This window comes from Cryptomeria japonica, chromosome 3, assembly GCF_030272615.1.
Source record: "Cryptomeria japonica chromosome 3, Sugi_1.0, whole genome shotgun sequence".
In the NCBI taxonomy this organism is placed as follows: domain Eukaryota; kingdom Viridiplantae; phylum Streptophyta; class Pinopsida; order Cupressales; family Cupressaceae; genus Cryptomeria; species Cryptomeria japonica.
In genome coordinates, this window is record NC_081407.1 from 333,524,276 (window position 1) to 333,539,799 (window position 15,524).

At 34.3% G+C, this 15,524-nt stretch overlaps 1 protein-coding gene across 1 annotated transcript; it reads left to right on the forward strand.

Moving 5' to 3' along the window:
• Nucleotides 1-13,462: 13,462 nt before the first annotated feature.
• LOC131067190 (uncharacterized protein C2F7.02c-like) lies at nucleotides 13,463-14,203 on the forward strand. The gene is made up of 2 exons (XM_058002141.1): nucleotides 13,463-13,826; nucleotides 13,872-14,203. The coding sequence occupies exons 1-2, from the start codon at nucleotides 13,463-13,465 to the stop codon at nucleotides 14,201-14,203; spliced, it is 696 nt and encodes a 231-aa protein (XP_057858124.1).
• Nucleotides 14,204-15,524: the final 1,321 nt, after the last annotated feature.

A 15,524-nucleotide genomic window follows, 5' to 3' on the forward strand; every position in this document is an offset into this window, starting at 1 on the left:
GAATTTATTGTCCTAGCGACCAAGTCAACCCCCAATAGATATCTTCCCAACTATTTGTCACAAGAGAAGATACAATAGATACAGTTTGGAGATAAATTTGGGCAGATTTTGGGATCAACATCAAACAACCCTTGACAACCCCTGACGTGAACTGCAAATTGGTAGTAGAAATTAATTTGGTAGGTAATTTTGAATTTGAAATTTTGAGAGGGAATTTTTGAGTGAACAACCACAAGACAAAAAGAGAGAACATTCTCTAGTCAGTGTGTGCAGCCTAGTTTAGATCAATAGATCACAGAAGAAGTGCAACTCCAGGTTGTGTGCAGAGAATTTGGTTAACAACAACAACCTGTGTGTGCTTTGTCAGTTGAGCAAAGATAGCTCCAGACTGCGTGGTCTGTAAGTTGAATAATGATTGCTCCTGATTGTAAGAAGCTCCAAGTGAGTGTGTGTTTGTAGTGAGCCTAGAGAAGCTCTATTTTGTATATTTTTATGTAGTGCTTTATCCCTGCTTGTAGATTAAAAAGTCTATAGTTATTTTACAGTTTGTATTTTGTCATTTCCAGTTCATTTTAATACAAAACAAATCAAGCTTGCATGTCTACTTGTGTGTTTTGAGCTTATTTTCTATTGGTTTGTTCTCAGTAGTTTGGGAATTGAGATAATAGTCTTTGTGCATTGTTTGGGTCCATCCAACTTTAAGAGATTTTGGTCTCTCTACATGGTATAAGAGTTATAGAGCCTAAATCCTTATGAGAAGGGTATTTGTATTTTCTAGGCATTCGAGTTTTGTGTCCAGGAGACATGGCTATAGATGAAGGAAAGAACTGGCAGCAACCTTTGTCCTTTAATGGACAAAACTATGAAGTTTGGGCCAAAAAGATGAAGACCATCATGGTTGCAAATGATTTGTGGAAACTTTGTGCAACTGGGTTTATGGATACAACTGATCTAGCTCAATATGCTACCCTCACAAACAATCAGAAGAATGAGTTGAAGGAGACAAGGAGGAAAGATGCTAAGGCATTGAGTTTGATTGAAGTAGCCTTGACAGAGGCAATATTTCCCAAAATAGAAACAACTAACTATGCTAAAGAAGCGTGGGAAATCCTCCAAACTAGTTACAAGGGGATTGGTGAACCTCGAAATGCTTAGAAGAGATTTTGAGAATCTTTAAATGAAGGATAGTGAGTCCATTTTAGAATTTCATATAAGAGTCTCTAGTTTGTTGAACCGGCTAGGATCAAATGGAGAAACCCTGGAGGAGCATAGAATTGTTGAGAAAATACTTCAAAGTTTGCCATCATAGTTTGATGCAATAATGGTTGTCATTGAAAGGGCAAAGCATATGTCAATATTGATAATTGATGAGTTGATGTGTTCTGTTCAAACCCATGAGAAATGCTTAAATAGGTCTGCTACTTCTTCCCAAGAGAAAACTTTCAAATCTCAAGCCAATACAAGAGGCAAGGGGAGAAGAAGAAATAGTGGAAAGAGTTTAAGAGGTAGAGGCCACGTGGCTTTGAAGATAGCTCTGGACGAGAAAAAAGACAAGAGGGAGAAAGTATCTCTCAAAATAACTCCAAACAAAGCAAGAAGAAGAACAACTTGAATCAAAGATATGACGAGCAATGTGGAATGCTTTAACTATCATAAATTTGGACATTATACAAGATATTTCTAGAAAAAATCAAGGAAATCAGTCAAAGCAAAGTGCTAATGTGGCCGATGTGAATGTGGGTGAAAATAATCAGTCCACAACCTTCATCATGTGCAACATTGGTGAAGAAGGAAACCCTGAAGTGTGGTATTTTAACAATGGTTGCAGTAACCACATAAGTGGCAATAAGAGTTTATTCTCTTTTATTGACAAGAATGTCAAATCTATAATCAAAATGGAGAACAATGGTATAGCTCCAGTTGTGGGCAAATGATCTATTATTATGATCCATAGGTCAAGTAAGGTGAGAAGAAGGAGATTGAGAATGTTTATTTTGCCCCAGGCATTAAACACAATCTCCTGAGTGTTGGTCAGCTAATCCAAAATGGATCTAAGTTGCTGATGGAGAAGGGTAAGTGTGTCATTTTTGACAAAGATGGGAGTAAGAAAGTTGTTGCAGTAGTTGAAAAGACAAAGAATCAGATGTTTCTTTTGAGAGTAGAGATGTGTTTCTCTTCTCAGTCCATGACCTCCCCTCCCAAGAAGGTGAGTGTAGTAGTTAAAGGCCCTCAAGAACAACATTCAAGACCCTTCCAAGCTATGAAATCTCAAGGTATGGACACATGGGTTATGCTGGTTTGAGTTTAATGTCCAAGAAAAGAATGGTAGATGGCTTGCCAAGCATAGAAGAGCCTAGTAGTAGGTGTGAGGCTTGCATTTTGGGTAAGCAACATAGGCTACCCTTTCAAAAAGACAACTCTAGAAGGGAAAGAACATCATTGGAGCTGGTGCATACTGATTTGGTTGGCCCTATACAAACCATGTCCATTGGTAGAAACCAATATTTTATGATCTTTATTGATGATTTGAGTCATAGAACATGGGTTTATTTTTTGAAGCATAAATTTGACAATTTGATAAGTTTTTGCTATTTAAAGCCCAAGTTGAAAAGGAGAGTGGACATTACATAAAGGTCCTAAGGTCAGATCATGGAGGAAAGTATACCTCCAATGCTTTTGTAAATTTTGGCAAGAAAAATGACATCAAGAAGGAGCTAACAGCCGCTTATACTCCATAGAAAAATGGTGTGGTTGAGAGAAAGAATAGGATCATTGTTAAAATGGCAATGAGCATGCTTAAAGAAAAGGGATTTCCAAATAATATTGGGGAGATGATGTAGCAACAACAATATATTTGATAAATAGAAGTCTAACTAAGGCGGTTCGTGATAAGATTCTACAAAAGACATGATCTAGGCACAAGTGGACAATTGAGCACCTTAGAGTGTTTGGTTGTGTGGCATATTCTCATGTGCCAAAGTAGAAGAGGCAAAAGTTGGATGACAAGGGTGAGAAATGCATTTTCACGGGCTATAGTGTTAAGTCCAAGGTGTATAGATTGTACAACCTTGTCATCAAGAAGATCATCATAAGTAGAGACATTGAGTTCTTAGAGAATGAGTCATGGGATGGCTTAGTGGATACCTCTTCATCAACCTCACAAAATGTGCTCATTGATGATGATGATGATGAGTATGAAGATCAGGAAGATGTTGTGATAGTTCCTGATAGCTCCCAACAAATCATGACAACTCTTTATGTAGACAGGTAGTCAAGCAGACCATCACATAACTCTCAGAGTTTAGTAAGCTCTCGTTAGATCCAAATAACTCCTGATAGCTCCCAACAACTCCAGATAGCTCCTGATAGAAATAGGTAGAAAGACAAGTAGCTTGAGAATTGACTCCTGAATTCTCTCGACGGTGCAGATCGGAGTCTGCACAACAAAGTAGCAGTAGTAGTGAGAGTTCAGATCCCACTCTTGCCTCCCTAATGCCAAAGAAGACCAAGAGTCTAAGGGAGATGTACCAAAATGAAAGGCATGAAGAAGAGTTTGAAGAAAATGTGAACTTTGTATTATTTTCTCATAGTGATCCAATTTATTTTGAGGATGTTGTTAAAGAGGAAAAATGGTGTGTGGCCATGGATGGGGAAATAGATGCAATAGAGAGGAATGATACTTGGGAGTTAACTGATTTACCTTCCAACAAGCAAGTTATTGGGGCTAAATGGGTCTATAAGACCAGATGCAATGCCAAAGGAAGAATAGAGTGGCGTAAGGCAAGATTGGTTGTCAAGGGGTACAAATAAAAATTTGGTAGAGACTATGATGAGACATATTCCCCTATTGCAAGAATGGAGATTATGTGGGTAGTCATAGAAATTGCAGCCCAACACAAATGGAAGGTATTTCAAATGGATGTGAAGTTTGGCTTCCTTAATGGAGTATTGAAAGAAGAGGTTTATGTGGAGCGGCCACCTAGTTATGAAGTTTCGAGTCATGAAGGCAAGGTATATAGGCTGAAAAAGACTCTTTGTGGGCTGAAGCAAGCTCCATGGGCATGGTCCAACAAGATTGAATCATATTTGATGTGCAATGGCTTTGGCAAAAGCGATGGTGAGCCCACTCTTTACATCAAGATAGCTAACAGTAAGATTGTCATTGTTATCTTGTATGTTGATGATTTAGTTTTCATTGGGGATGATGATTTCCTCATTTTTGATTTTAAAGAAGAGGCCATTTAAAGAGAGTTTGAAATGATAGATTTAGGTCTCTTGAGGTATTTTCTAGGCATAGAAGTAAAACAAATGCATGATGCTATATTTATCTCTCAAGAAGGGTATGCTAATGAGATCTTGAAGAGATTTAGAATGTATGGTAGCAAGCCTACAACAACACCAATAGCCATAGGTCTTAAGTTCAGCAAGGAATATTGTAGCAGTAGTGTTGATCTGACTAGGTAGAAGAGTTTGGTTGGAAGCTTAATTTATTTGACAACAACTAGCCCTGATATAATGCATGCAGTGAGTCTGATTTTTAGATTTATGGAGAATCCAAAGGACAACCATTGGCAAGTGGGTAAGAGGATCTTGAGGTATGTGAGTGGAACCAAGGGATATGGCATATTGTATAATGCTGTAAGTGATTTTAGGTTGATTGGTTACACAGATAGTGATTGGGCAGGAAGTGTAGATGATAGGAAGAGCACATCAGGCTATGTGTTTCATATGGGTTTGGATGTAATCTCATGGGCTACTAAGAAGCAACCCATTATTGCCCTATCAATAGTTGAGACTAAGTATATAGCAGTAAATGCAGCAACATGTTAAGCTATTTGGATGAGAAGAATCTTGGAGGATTTGAAGGATGAAAAAGAGGATGGACCAACAATCTTTTGTGACAATGTTTCATCAATTGAATTGAGCAAAAACCCTATGTTTCATGGAAGAAGCAAGTACATTGAAATCAGGTATCACTTCATTATAAGTCTATTTGAGAATGGTGAAATCAAATTGGAGTTTTGCAAGTCTGAGAAGTAGCTAGCAGACATTTTCACCAAGCCTTTGGGCAGAGACAGTTTTGTACATCTATGAAGAAATCTGTGCTTAGTTGATTTTGATTTTGATTGAGTTTGTTGGCTCAAGACAATGGGGGAGTGTTGGAATTTATTTTCCTGGCCAACAAGTCAACCCCCAATGAATATCTCTCCATCTACCTATCAAGAGATCAGCTACAATAGATACAACCTAGAGATAGATTTGAGCAAATTTTGGGATCAACATAAAGCAATCCCTGACATGAACTGAAGATTGGCAGTAGAAATTAATTTGGTAGGTAATTTTGAATTTGAAATTTTGAGAGGGAATTTTTGTGTGAACAACCACAAGACAAAAAGTGAGAACATTCTTCAGTCAGTGTGTCTAGTCTAGTTTAGATCAACAAATCATAGAAGAAGTGCAACTCTAGAGTGAGTGCATAAAATTTGGTTAACAACAACCTATGTGTGTTTTGTCAGTTGAGAAAAGATAGCTCTTGAATTTTTGGTCTATTAGTTGAGAAGTGATTGCTCTTGATTGTAAGCAATTCGAAGTGAGCATGTGTTTGTAGTGAGCTTAGAGAAGCTCTACTTTGTATATTTGTATGCAACTCCGGATCGCTGTCTATAGATTAAAAAGTCTATACTTAGTTTACAGTTTGTATTTTGTCATTTCTAATTCATTTTAATACAAAGAAAATCAAACTTGCATGTCTCCTTATGTGTTTTGAGTTTATTTTCTATGGACTTGTTCCCAATAGTTTGAAAATTGAGACAACAGTCTTTGTGCATGGTTTGGGTCCGCCAAGCTTTGAGAGATTAAGCAATCAAATTCTACAAACAAGCCACCTCGAGCTTTGCAAGATTAAAAAAGCAATCAAAGCACCACTAAAAACAAAGCAATACGGGCCACGATAAAATCACAGCTGACACCAAACAAATTGCTCTTCGAAGACTGAGATACGGCTTCACAGATGGATCAAACTCTGCTATGGTACAGTAACTTCAGCGCAACCATTACAAACAACAATATATCCGAGAATGAAACTGGACAAATGTGCGTCAAATGAAATGCAATCAATCAAAGCTTGTGAGAACTCAATGGAAGGAGTTACATGCTAAAGGACTCCGATATCATGCCAAAGGACTTAGTCAGGATCTAAATTTGTAGAAATCTTTATAGGAGAACCAATTATATCATCAAATTAGATGAAATATATTAAATTAAAGTTATATTACAAAATACAACGCACAATAGCCTATAATAAAGTGCGATAGTAGATAAGGTGGATATAACTACCATTGATACCTACCATGATGCAAACAATAATACAACCTAGAAATTATAAAATACAACTAAAATATGACTTCTATCTAAATTAAATTTAATCTAATTAACTATTTACTCCAACATCTCGTACACCCAAAATAATATTGCAATCTACAACAACAAGAAACCTTGTCTATTCAATAAGAAACCTCGCTATAAGGCAATCCATAGATGTCTTTCCCCATGTCTTCCTTTCATCTTTCATTTGAAGGAAATTTGTATGATCATTTCTATTGCCATTTGTTTCGAACTACTGACTGAACAAATGAATTCCCATCCCCTAAATGAATTGAGAAATTTATTTAATGCTGAATAACATTTAGTAAAGCCAGCAAGGGTTGCGTCTTATCCAACGAAGGCATAGTGTTTTATCAATTTATATATGAGACCACCTGCAAAACTATAATATTCATCTTGTTCCACTGCTCTCGCTAGGCATTTTAGCAACAATGGCATTGTCTAGAATCTCAACCCTTCTTCATAAGATGAATAGTGGAGTCATCAATGATGCATTTGAACTAAGAGTGCGAATGGACAATAATAACAACACTACCACAAGAAAAGCCAAAACCATAGTATTAGACATGGAAAACATAGTTATAAATGTAAAAATCACTCCTCTCCCACACTATGACTTCACACTACCACTCCAAGAGCATTCCAACATCACATGCTACGTTGAAAGCATGAGGAATGAAAATTTTCTCCTCAACATGAAGCTTCTTTTAAATGGATCTCATGCATAGTACAAAAGCTTGAGAATATTAAGTGATATTTCAGAATTACCATGGATCGCACATAGATGGATTCATTGTCATTTTGATTTACTACCATTTTCTGCTATTAATGATAAAGATGAATTTATGCTAAACTGTTCAATATCGTGTTGATTAGTTTTAATAATGCAAGATGAAAGAGAACTTTCAAAATTAGTAACATATTTATATTCAATAAATTTGAGAATATTTTAATTATTTATATGATGAAAACATTTTCTATATGAAATAAACTATCTAATTTTTAAAACTAGTATATATATCTTAAATACATTTATTTAAAGAAATGTCAAAATATCAATTGAAACTATTTTATTTACCTTAAAATTATTTTAGTTTACTCTAAATTATATTTATTATATAAAAAACATATAAATTGTATTGTATCTACATTAATGTTTTTCTAATACAATTTTTTTATTTGATAATTGACATCTAATTTTTATATTTTACTTTTAAGCTTATTATTATTCAAAAAACTCATTAAACAAACAAACAAACAAACATATATATAAATATGTATGTATGCATGCATGCATGTATATATATGTACACACTCACACATCTTATTATTTTGATGAGGGTATATTTAATTTAATATTATATTTATTTTAAAGATATTAAGTTTGTAATTAATATTATTATTAATATTTTGACATGTGAATAGTTGTCAAATTTAAGCTAGAAGGTAAAAGTTAATATTTACATGCTCACATGATTATACTCCACCCTTTGCTGCCATTGTAGGATGCCTTTGGGCGTTAATCAATGGTTCAAAATTGATATATATATATGGAAAAATCTACCTTTTATTCTTATTTTCTTTTGATAAAATTTCTTTTAATATTATTTCATTTTTGTTGTTGTTAAAGGGTATCCTACAGTGCAGCACGATGCCCATTTTGAGGCAAGCTGAGGTGAGACTAATCACTTGGGGTGTGGGTAAGGGCTCGTGCATTACACACACCAGATAAACACGAGATTTGCAGAGTCAAACTCGAGATCAGTGGGGAAAAAATTAATATTATTTCCTTTATATTCTTAATTTTTAATGTATTTTAATTCTTCTACTTCTTATTTTAAGGATTAATTTTTATTAAGTTAAAATTTTATTATAATTATTTATGTCTTCTTATGAAATTAGAAATAATAATAAAATATATTAGAATTAATTATATTTAAGAATTATTTTATTAACATAAGAAATAATTTATATTCTTAAGATTTATTTCATTTATTTAAGGTGTATCATCATCTTATTTACATGCTCATGACATAAAATTACATGATTATGCCATAAGACTTTTTTGTGTCATTATCAAATGCCTCTTATCCTTTTAAAACCTAAACAAAATTAAGCTAACTTTTTTTTTATAATTTAATAAAGTGTAAGTTTTTTATTAGGATAAACAAAGTTTTGATGGCACCTCAAAACCCATACAACCAGAAAGTTGTCAACAAGAAATGAACTAGACTAACTGACAACAAAAAACAGGTTTTAAAAGGACCTGAAACCTTCTGGACTTACAGGCAGATAGAGTCCAAACCCAAAGACTGCACAAACCAAAATAAAAAACTAGAACATCCACATGCAACTGAACATGAGCTAGACCATACACATAAGACATTAGAACACAAGCTGGCATGAACAAATGGTCTAAATCAACATACACTAGATTACAAAATACATGGAACAAGGGTTTTGATAGGAACCCTCAGACACCAAGAAGGGTTTTCCCAAGCTCCCATAACCTGTAATAGAAGCTCCTGATCACAACTGACCACACAAATAATACCTAACTAAAAACAAACATTGGTCAAACTGGGCCCTTGAAAATTGCTAGCACAAAAAAGAAACTAAAAACATAGGGTTTTTCTAGGCTCCCTCAACCTTGAAAGTGGGTTTTATAAGGCTCAAACAACCATCTAAGGTCTAGAAAACAACAACAATACTTGTATGCACAATCTGGCCAAGAGAGTTTTTATAGGCTCCCATAACCAACAAACTATTCTAGGAAACAATGAAAAGACTGTGAACCCAAAACCATCTATGAAGAACACCATGTGGGTTAAGACCAGCTCCCTCAACTAGCAACATGAATTGCAATAGCCAACAGGCTCCCCCACACCTACTCTCCACCTCAATAGGAGAAAGGGTCACCTCAATAGGAAAAGAAGGAAAACAAGTCGACATGAAAGTGGGTTTTACAAGGCTCCCACAACCTACTAAGGCCCAGAAAACAACATCTTGTCCTGAAAGCGCAATGTGGCCTAGAGGGTTTTTATAGGCTCCCACAACCAGCAAACTATTTTGGGAAACAATAATAAAATTGTAAACCCAAAACCATCTGCGAAGAATACCATGAGGGTTTTGACCGACTCCCTCAACCAGAAACATGAACAACAACCAAGAAACTCCCCCACACCTACTCTCCACCTCAATAGGAGAAAGGGCCACCTCAATAGGACAAGAAAGAGAGCAACTCGATTGTCGTGATAGCTCAAACTCAGCCCAGAACCCATGCTGCCACTCTACCTCCATAGGAGAAAAAAACACCTCATATAGAGATCCATGAGAACAAACAAGAATAGCATAAAAAAACCTCATTAACAAATAAACCAGGAGAGAATAGAGGGTCCACATAGAAAAACCAACGAACAAAAGTAGTAGGCCATCCAAAGTAGCCAAACCACCCACAAGAGTGGAAACCCCATAAAACCTAAGAAGAGAAAAACCTATAGCAAGCCAACCATAGAAACATAAAATCCCAACCCCAAAAGACTGGGACTTCCATCTCCAAAGGCGTAACACATTTTTCTCACACCCAAAGCCAAGAGCACTCACTGACATAACCACACCTTCCTGTAACTAGACGCAGCCCTGCATCCAACATCCAAAAAAATCTTGTAGTCCCCAATCCCTGCTAAGGAGATCAGGGGAAATATGGAGGAAAATATCACCTCCTTCCCCACCGTACTTAGCCCATATTTTCAAAAAACCGCATCCAAGAGAAAAACTGATGCGCAAGGCTAAGAAGCAAGCACAACCTGGAGGGAAAAGACCTTCTCCTAGCCCATCTGGATCATCATCCTCATCCTCTTCACATGAGTCTTCACCCAAAAAAATCCTAGCTCGCCCGTTCCCAGTAGCTTGCCCGTTCCGTCCCATCATTGTAATTTGTAATGAGGTTGTTTAATAATAAAGTGTAAGTTTGTGCTAAACTCATATTCAAAATGATTGTCAGATATAGTATTTCTTTAATGGTTAAATTTGTAATAGTGAAATTGGCATACCTATGCTAATTAAAATTTCACTTTAGAGTCTATTTTTAAATGTTTTAATACATTTATATGTGATATGTACTATATTCTTGAGTTAGTTTTAAGTACACTTATCTACTCTTATTTACTTTTCACTTACACATGTATTTCCTCTACACTTATCCTTGTGCTTAAATTGTTCATATTTTTCACATACATTTCAATCATTTGTCACCTAAATTTCTATATATTCATCTTGTATTCCTATGTATTGAATCAGTTACCATTGGTCATCAAACAATAACATGCAAGTTTTGTATGTAACACATATTTGACCCAAAATTTCAACACTTCATTGTCATTTGAGTTCTTATATAATTTAAGAAGAATCTTCAGGAGAATTTCAATAAAATCAATAAAAGGAGTTAAAGTATTATATTAAAAATAACATGTAAATCACTTACATGTTTTATTGTTATGGTCAATCATTTTTATATGTGCAAACCTAGTCCAAATCTATTTTTTTTCAAAACTAGTCCTTAAAAATTATTGAAGATAGATTTTGAGGCATGATTTAGCATCAAAACACATCTAGGTAAACCAAATCTAAGGGTCATAGAGTAGATCCACATTATTTCAAATTTATTGATGCAAGGGACTCCCCTAACACACCCAAAATACATGCTCTTTTACACTATATGAGTGTTACTCAGCCCAATATTCATGTATAGAATAACAAATAAATTGCATAGAAATTGCAAGAATATAGATAAATAATTTTTTATTACTTCAATATAAAGAAACACAAATATTCAAAAATTATAACATTTGCTTAGCCTCACGGGATTGATCAATCTTGCAAGAAAAACTACAAATCAACTCTCAAATAAAGGATAATTCTTCTCAACTTCAGATTATCACTCCACATTGAATGGTTTGCACCACTCTAGATGATCCACACAACTTTGAATCAACTCCCAATGATCCACTTAACTCTAGACTAACTCTCAATGATCCACCTAAATTTGGATGCTTAAACTTCTATCCTGAGCCATTATTTATAGTTCTCTTATGCCTCTTGCGATTCTCATGCCCTCTCTAAGAGAACAACACATGAAAATTGAGACATGCAACAAATAGTCAATATATGATCTTTCATCCGTCCTAGGGGCCACCTAAAGAGGCATCTTTTCAATGTTCCCAAGTGAGTTCCTAAAAAGGTGTATTTTCCATTTTTTATGTAGCCATTTAATAAATATGAGTGCATGACTCTTCCTCTTCCTTGTTCCCATGTCTAAAAGAGTATTTTTATGATTTTGGAATTATAAATGATAGAAAAAGGTGTCCCAAGTCTTGAAACTTACAATTTCCTTTACACATAGGCCACAAATATTGAATATTTTCAACCCCGTATGCCCCCTTGGACACTTTCCTAAGTGCCTAGAGACCCATAGATGGTTGAATTTATTTTTTATTCACCCAACATTGAGTAAAATTTAAAATTTATAATATTTTTTTGGACGATGTAGGATTTCCCTACACCCCTAGATGCTCCTACATCATTTATCTAGATCCTTGTTATTAATAATATTACAAATTAAAAAACTAATTTATATTAAATACGAAGTTAGGTTCTTTCCCCTAGCCTTCATCTATCCTCATTTACACACATTATCACACTTCCACCTTATCCTGTTTGTACCTAGATAGTTATACATTATTCTAAATTTATCATGCATAGCATTTCCCCAATGTTTGAACATTTTCTCCCTACATATAATTTTTTGTTTCATCAACTTGCTAGTTCATTCTCATGGGCGCATGTTTGATCATCTGTCTACAAATCTATCCCCTAAAATTCTAAAATTTAATTTTAAATTTGCCTGACTTTCTAATATTTTTAATAGTTTATATGAGCCAACGAAACATACATTTGAGTTATATATAGCTATGCATATGTATTTGAAGACATTCAATTGCATTCATTTCTAACCCTGTCTCATCCTAGATGATTCAGGTTTATAAAGCACTCAAGGTGCATTTATTAGAAGAACACTTCGATTAGTGGAGTTAAAAAAATAACATTTACCTCAACATTATCAACTATGCTATTTGCATGATTGCTTGTTGCCTTCCAATCCTTTACACAACTATAAAGTTGGTCCTTGTTAAGGTTTAAGCTAGGAGAACATGTCCCTAGTGAATTGACAACCCTCTAAAGGTATTTTTAAGTATTGCCAAACCTTTTAGCAAAACCAACATAAGTGAATTTGATGACCTAAAGAGTAGAAGCAAAAAAGTTACAAGATTAAATTAAACACAACATATTTGATCCAAACCACTAGATTTAACGTTTTAAAATATCTATATACAATCAAATGTGAAACATAAACAAAACATATTTAAATTCTAATGTATAGATAGACAAATTATTAAACCATGTCAAAATCACCTACCTTTAAACCTAGAACTAAATACACTTTATCTATCTATATATGTAAATCTTATTGGATTAACCTAGATCAAAAAGCATATCCATGCCCTTGATTGAATTTCAAAGAGGTTACTAGAATACAAAAGTCATAGTATCATTTGTACTTTGGGTTTCTTTCCTTTATCTATCTCGTACACCCAAAATAATATTGAAATCTAGTACAACAGGAAACCCTGTGTTCTTCAACATTACATGCTACATTACATGCTCTATGCTACATTCCAACATTACATGCTACATTACATGCTACATCCAGAAAAGGCCTGCACTAGACCAATTACGAAATAGTAATTTTCACTTCAAACTACCAAAGAATTCGCAGACCCAATTCTAACATTACATGCTACATTACATGCTACATCCAGAAAAGGCCTGCACTAGACCAATTACGAAATAGTAATTTTCACTTCAAACTACCAAAGAATTCGCAGACCCAATTCTAGATAGAATAGACATTAATAACACAATAGATCTGAGACTCTACAGAGACTCCTGCAATATAGACGCTCAAGGAGTGCCCGTCAAAGATCTTTCTAAACTTGGAAGAGATCTAAAGAATGTTGTCATGGTGGACGACGAGCCGGAAAGCTATAAACTGCAGCCGGAAAATGCTTTCCCGGTGAAGCCATTTTATGGCGAGCTTATCGACAGAGATCTTTTAAGAGTCACTAATTTATGTAATATAGCAGCAATGTGTAGTGATGTGAGGGACACCATACGGACATATGTAGCTTCGAGTGGGAGCTATAATGTTAACACCCATTGCAGTGGGAAGAAAATTATTGTGTTGGAATTGTTTGATGTTTTGTTGAAGGCATGCCATGAGCCTCTGCAATATTATGACTTTGTTATTTCATTCATTCGTGATACTGCAACTGGATTGGGAGAAATAGTCCCTTACCATGTCTTGAAAAGGGCTGGCGTGGAAAGTTTCTTGTCTGAATTGGCTGAATTATAAATTGTTATTTTTACAGATGCCCAGAAAAAATATGCAGATCTTATACTAGACAAACTTGATGTCGATTTCATTATAAAGGGTCATTTGTATAGAGATTCGTGCACTCACCTAGATGATGATTTTGTTAAAGATTTGACCAAGATTAATCCTTCTCATAGGATTAGGGATTTTCATTTGAAGGATGTTTTCATGGTTGACGTTAATCCAAGGTGCAAATTTCAACCAGAGAATGGCATTTTGGTTAAGCCATTTGATGGTGATTTGGATGATAGAGAATTGTATGAGCTTCCAGAGTTTTGTAAAAGTGCAGCTGAATGTAATCATGTGAAAGAAGCTATAAGACTTTAAGTCCAAAGTGTTTGGCCAGTCGTAAGTTGCAGAACTTCGCTAGACCTGCACAGCTGATTTTGCACCACCATCAGCATCCCTATCCCCATCTTCCCCATTTCTCCCACCATGATCACGAGTGAATATATTACAGTCATTGGTTTGATTCCATGGATGTAAAATCACTCTTAACGTTTCATAAATTTAACAAAAATCTATTGTTATACAGAGATGTTTGTGAAGTTTCCACGCTTTGAATGAGAAAAAAACATTGATTTTTTAAGAAATTCATACGGTTCAACTTCTCCATTGTCTACTTTAGATTGTTGTATAGCAATTTTTTAAAATATTAGATAAATAGGTTGTTATAATAAAAAGCATGAGGAATACAAAAGCTTTAAAATGTCATTGGTATAGCATTTTGGAGGTGTTATTTTTATTGGATTTGTGAAATGAAATGAAATAAAATAAGGGTTTATGATATTTTTAAATATTTATATATTTATTTATTCAATATAGATAAATATGTAATTTTTTTAAAAAAATGTTTTTCTTGTTTATATGCTTTAATCTTAATTTGTAATATTTTATTTTAATTTAATATTTTCTTGTTTCATTGTCTCTATTGCAATTGGTGACTCTATAATGATTATTTATAAGTATAATGATATTTATGTATAGTACAATGTCTAACAAAAAAACTTAATAATAAAAAAATTAAGATAGAATATTATATCAAATTCTTGAAGGACATAAGTAATATTTTTCTTATCTTAAAGTAATCAATTTTACTTATATAAAAGCATGATTTATCTTAAAATAATGTTGGGGACTAAACTAGCATCTATTTTTTTACAAGTTATTTTACTTAATTAGAAATATATTTGTCATGCTCTGTGAAGTGTACCTGTACCTGCAAACACAATGCACTCAATAAATCATTACGAGCATGGTTAGAAGATTTAAATCAAAGAAAGACAAAACCATAGCTAATCGACTTATTACCTCCTAGTAAATACGAGTATGAATTTTGCTCTCAGATCTTATTATGCAAATTCCAGTGACTTGACTACACCTAGATGGAGGATTTGAAAGATGAAAATCCACGATCTTAGCAAGAATAGCATGATTAAGCTATATGAATGATTGATCTAGCATGATTAAGCTAAGATTTAAGCTAAAATTGAGCATGATAACATTGCTAAAACTGATAAACTATAAGCTAGATGCCTATAATAACAATGCATAAGATGAGAATGAGATGGGATGCAATCATGATATGAAATTGGGACCCTTTGAGCTCCAAAATGAGGTCTATTTATAGGATTTTCCAAGGCTAGGG